This window comes from Gopherus evgoodei, unplaced genomic scaffold (genome assembly GCF_007399415.2).
Source record: "Gopherus evgoodei ecotype Sinaloan lineage unplaced genomic scaffold, rGopEvg1_v1.p scaffold_70_arrow_ctg1, whole genome shotgun sequence".
Lineage (NCBI taxonomy): Eukaryota > Metazoa > Chordata > Testudines > Testudinidae > Gopherus > Gopherus evgoodei.
The window spans coordinates 64,820-67,726 of NW_022060091.1; the positions used below are offsets into that span (position 1 = coordinate 64,820).

The window sequence follows — 2,907 nt, forward strand, 5'->3', positions numbered from 1 at the left end:
GGACATTTTACATCACTTCCTGATTGAGAATAGGGGCAACATTTAGATGGGGTACCAAAAATGAATACCATAACTGTAGGAAACAGCATGTGTGATGGTGACTCAGCCACTACTTACCCAAATGCCTTGGGGCAGCACTAGGGGCGATTGTGTTTCCGGAACAGTGTGCATGACACAGTACCTGCTTTCCCCTCACAGTCATGGTGAACCCAGTACCCCAGCATGGTGCTGGGGAGTGCCTTGTTACAAGGAACGCTGTGGGATTCAATAGATGATGCTTTCCCCTTACAATCAGTGCTGACCCCAATGCCCCAGCGTGGTGCTAGGGGGAATTGTGCTCCAGGGATCAGAATGGAATGCTCTCACCACCAAAGCCAGTGCTGAGTATGATTCAAGGAAGGGCTGTGTTTTCAGAGTGTTGTTGTCCCAAAGACATTAGCCTATCTGAAATGAATTTAGATGGTGCAGGTATATGGTTCCCTAGGTACCCGGCAGTTTGAATTTATATAATCACCTTCACTCACTGTTTGTGATATTCTGCAAATGGAGATGAACACTTTGGATGCAACAAAGGTAAGGCAAAAGAAATCAAGAGGAAAATATAAATAACAAAGGGGCACTTTCCCCCCCACGTATGTATACAGAATCTTGGGAAATAGAAAGACGGGAGACAAACTTGGGATAAACAGACTCAGAGATATATTTCCCTAGAAGTCAGAAGCCAAGGACTCAACCACATTACACCTATGGCATAAGGTAAAACATTCCAAAATTTGTTTCTATGCATGATTTTTTGAAGAGCATTGAAGAGTGAAAGGGATTGAAATACATAATTCTATCTATCTCTACCTCCCTCCCTCAGTCCTTCTATTTATCTATCCCCATGCAGAGTCATCTATGTATGTGTGTTTCTTTCTGATTATTCATGTGTGTATAGATACTTTTGGATATCTATGTACCAATCTATCTTCCAAAACTGAGACTGCATGAAACATGTCTGGCACTGATAGAAATGTAACTTGGCTTTTAGATCTTTCTTTCATTGTGCTAACCTGGGAAGCATTTATGTGGCCACCATAGGACACCTTGAGAGGTTGATTGCAATGTTGGTTTTCTGATCTCATCCGGAGAGAGCATAGCAAAAAGGTTTAGAATGAAGGTTTATGTTCAGTTGAACCTTGTAAATACTAATATTTTTTTCTCCAGTTGTGGTTAATAGAATGGAAAAACTTCAATGGGAATTTAAAAATAGATATTTTAGCCCAGATAATGTATATTTTTGAAAATGTCAAGATTTTAGCAAATTTTAAAAGTGTCATAAATTTTTATGACCTCTGTAACTGGTCAGAAAATCCCTAGAAACAGTTATTTAGTTTGTTTGTATTCTCATTATTATTTTATTTTATTGAAATAAATTTGTCAAAAACTTGACATTCGGGTTTTTTCAACTTCCTCTATTCTGCAGGCGAAAGCTGAAATAAGAACGAACTAATCAGAGCAATGTGGTGATGGAGTTTGTGCTTCTGGGCTTCTCTCTGTCACAGCCCATGGAGCTCCTGGTTTTCATGCTGCTACTGGCCATCTTTGCCTTGACTCTAATGGGGAACATGGCCATCATCACCATTGTGTATGTGGATCTCCACCTCCACACCCCCATGTACTATTTCCTCTGCAACCTCTCCCTCTTGGAGATACTCTTTGTCCTCTCCATCACTCCAAAGATGCTAGAGAACCTGCTCTCCCAGGCCAAAGCCATCTTCTTCTGGGGCTGCATCAACCAGTGTTACTTCTACTTCTTCCTGGGCACTGCGGATTTCATCCTCATCGCCATCATGTCCTTCGACCGCTATGTGGCCATCTGCCACCCGCTCCACTACCCTGTCATCATGAGTGGGCATGTTTGTGTCTTCCTGGTCATGGGTTGTTGGTTGGTTGGGTTTCTCTCCACCCTTTGCCCACTTATTTTGCTGTGCCAGCTTCCTTTCTGTGGCCCCAATGTGATAAACCATTTCTTCTGTGACTATGCCCCACTAGTGAGGCTATCCTGCGTCGACACACACTTCCTCCTCATGATCGAGTATGTCCTTTCCTCGGTGGTTCTGCTCACATCCTTGTCTGTTACTGCAGTGTCCTACCTTTACATCATTGCCACAGTCTTGCATATCCCCTCAGCAACAGGCAGGCGAAAAGCCTTTTCCACCTGCACCTCCCACATCACGGTAGCCTCTATCTACTATGGCAGTGTCATATTCATGTATGCTAGGCCCATCCAGGGCCACTCCCTGGACCTCCAGAAGGTGGTGGCTGTGTGCAACGTCATAGTGAGTCCTTTATTGAATCCTTTCATTTACACCTTAAGGAACGAGAAGGTCAAAGAGGCCCTCAAGGAATACTTGACTAGAAAGAGCTCTGTTCTGCAACCAGAGCCTTGATACACATACTTCTTCATCTCAATAATGAATTGCTGCTTTTATCCATTGAGTATCATTGTTATTTAGTGGGGTGGAAGCTTGACTTAGGCTCAGGATTCCTGGTTCTATTCCTGGGACCTGCTGTATGACATTAGCAGAGTCTGTTTCCCCTCCCACTCCTTTTTTTCATTTAGGTTAGGATTTTCCAAACATCTAAGTAATTTAAAAGCTCAAGTCCCAACTCCTCAATCAATCCATTGCTTTTGACATCCTCACTCTTAGACTATAAGCTCTCCATGGCAAGAATTGTCTCCTGTCACCATCTGTTTATACAGTGCCTAGCACAATGGGGTCCCAATCTCTGTTTACAGGCACTCATGTAGCATAAATAAAAAGAGTTCCTGGGAATTTCAAAGGGGTCTAAGGGAGTAAGACACCCACCTTCTATTAAATTTCAATGAGATTTGATGGTCAGGGGCCATTGATTTTAATAGGA

At 42.9% G+C, this 2,907-nt stretch overlaps 1 protein-coding gene across 1 annotated transcript; it reads left to right on the plus strand.

The window, feature by feature from the left end:
• Positions 1–543: 543 nt before the first annotated feature.
• LOC115643757 (olfactory receptor 6M1-like) lies at positions 544–2,515 on the plus strand. Its single transcript, XM_030547743.1, has 2 exons — positions 544–573; positions 1,497–2,515. The coding sequence occupies exons 1-2, from the start codon at positions 544–546 to the stop codon at positions 2,430–2,432; spliced, it is 966 nt and encodes a 321-aa protein (XP_030403603.1). The 3' UTR covers positions 2,433–2,515.
• The last annotated feature ends 392 nt before the right edge of the window (positions 2,516–2,907 follow it).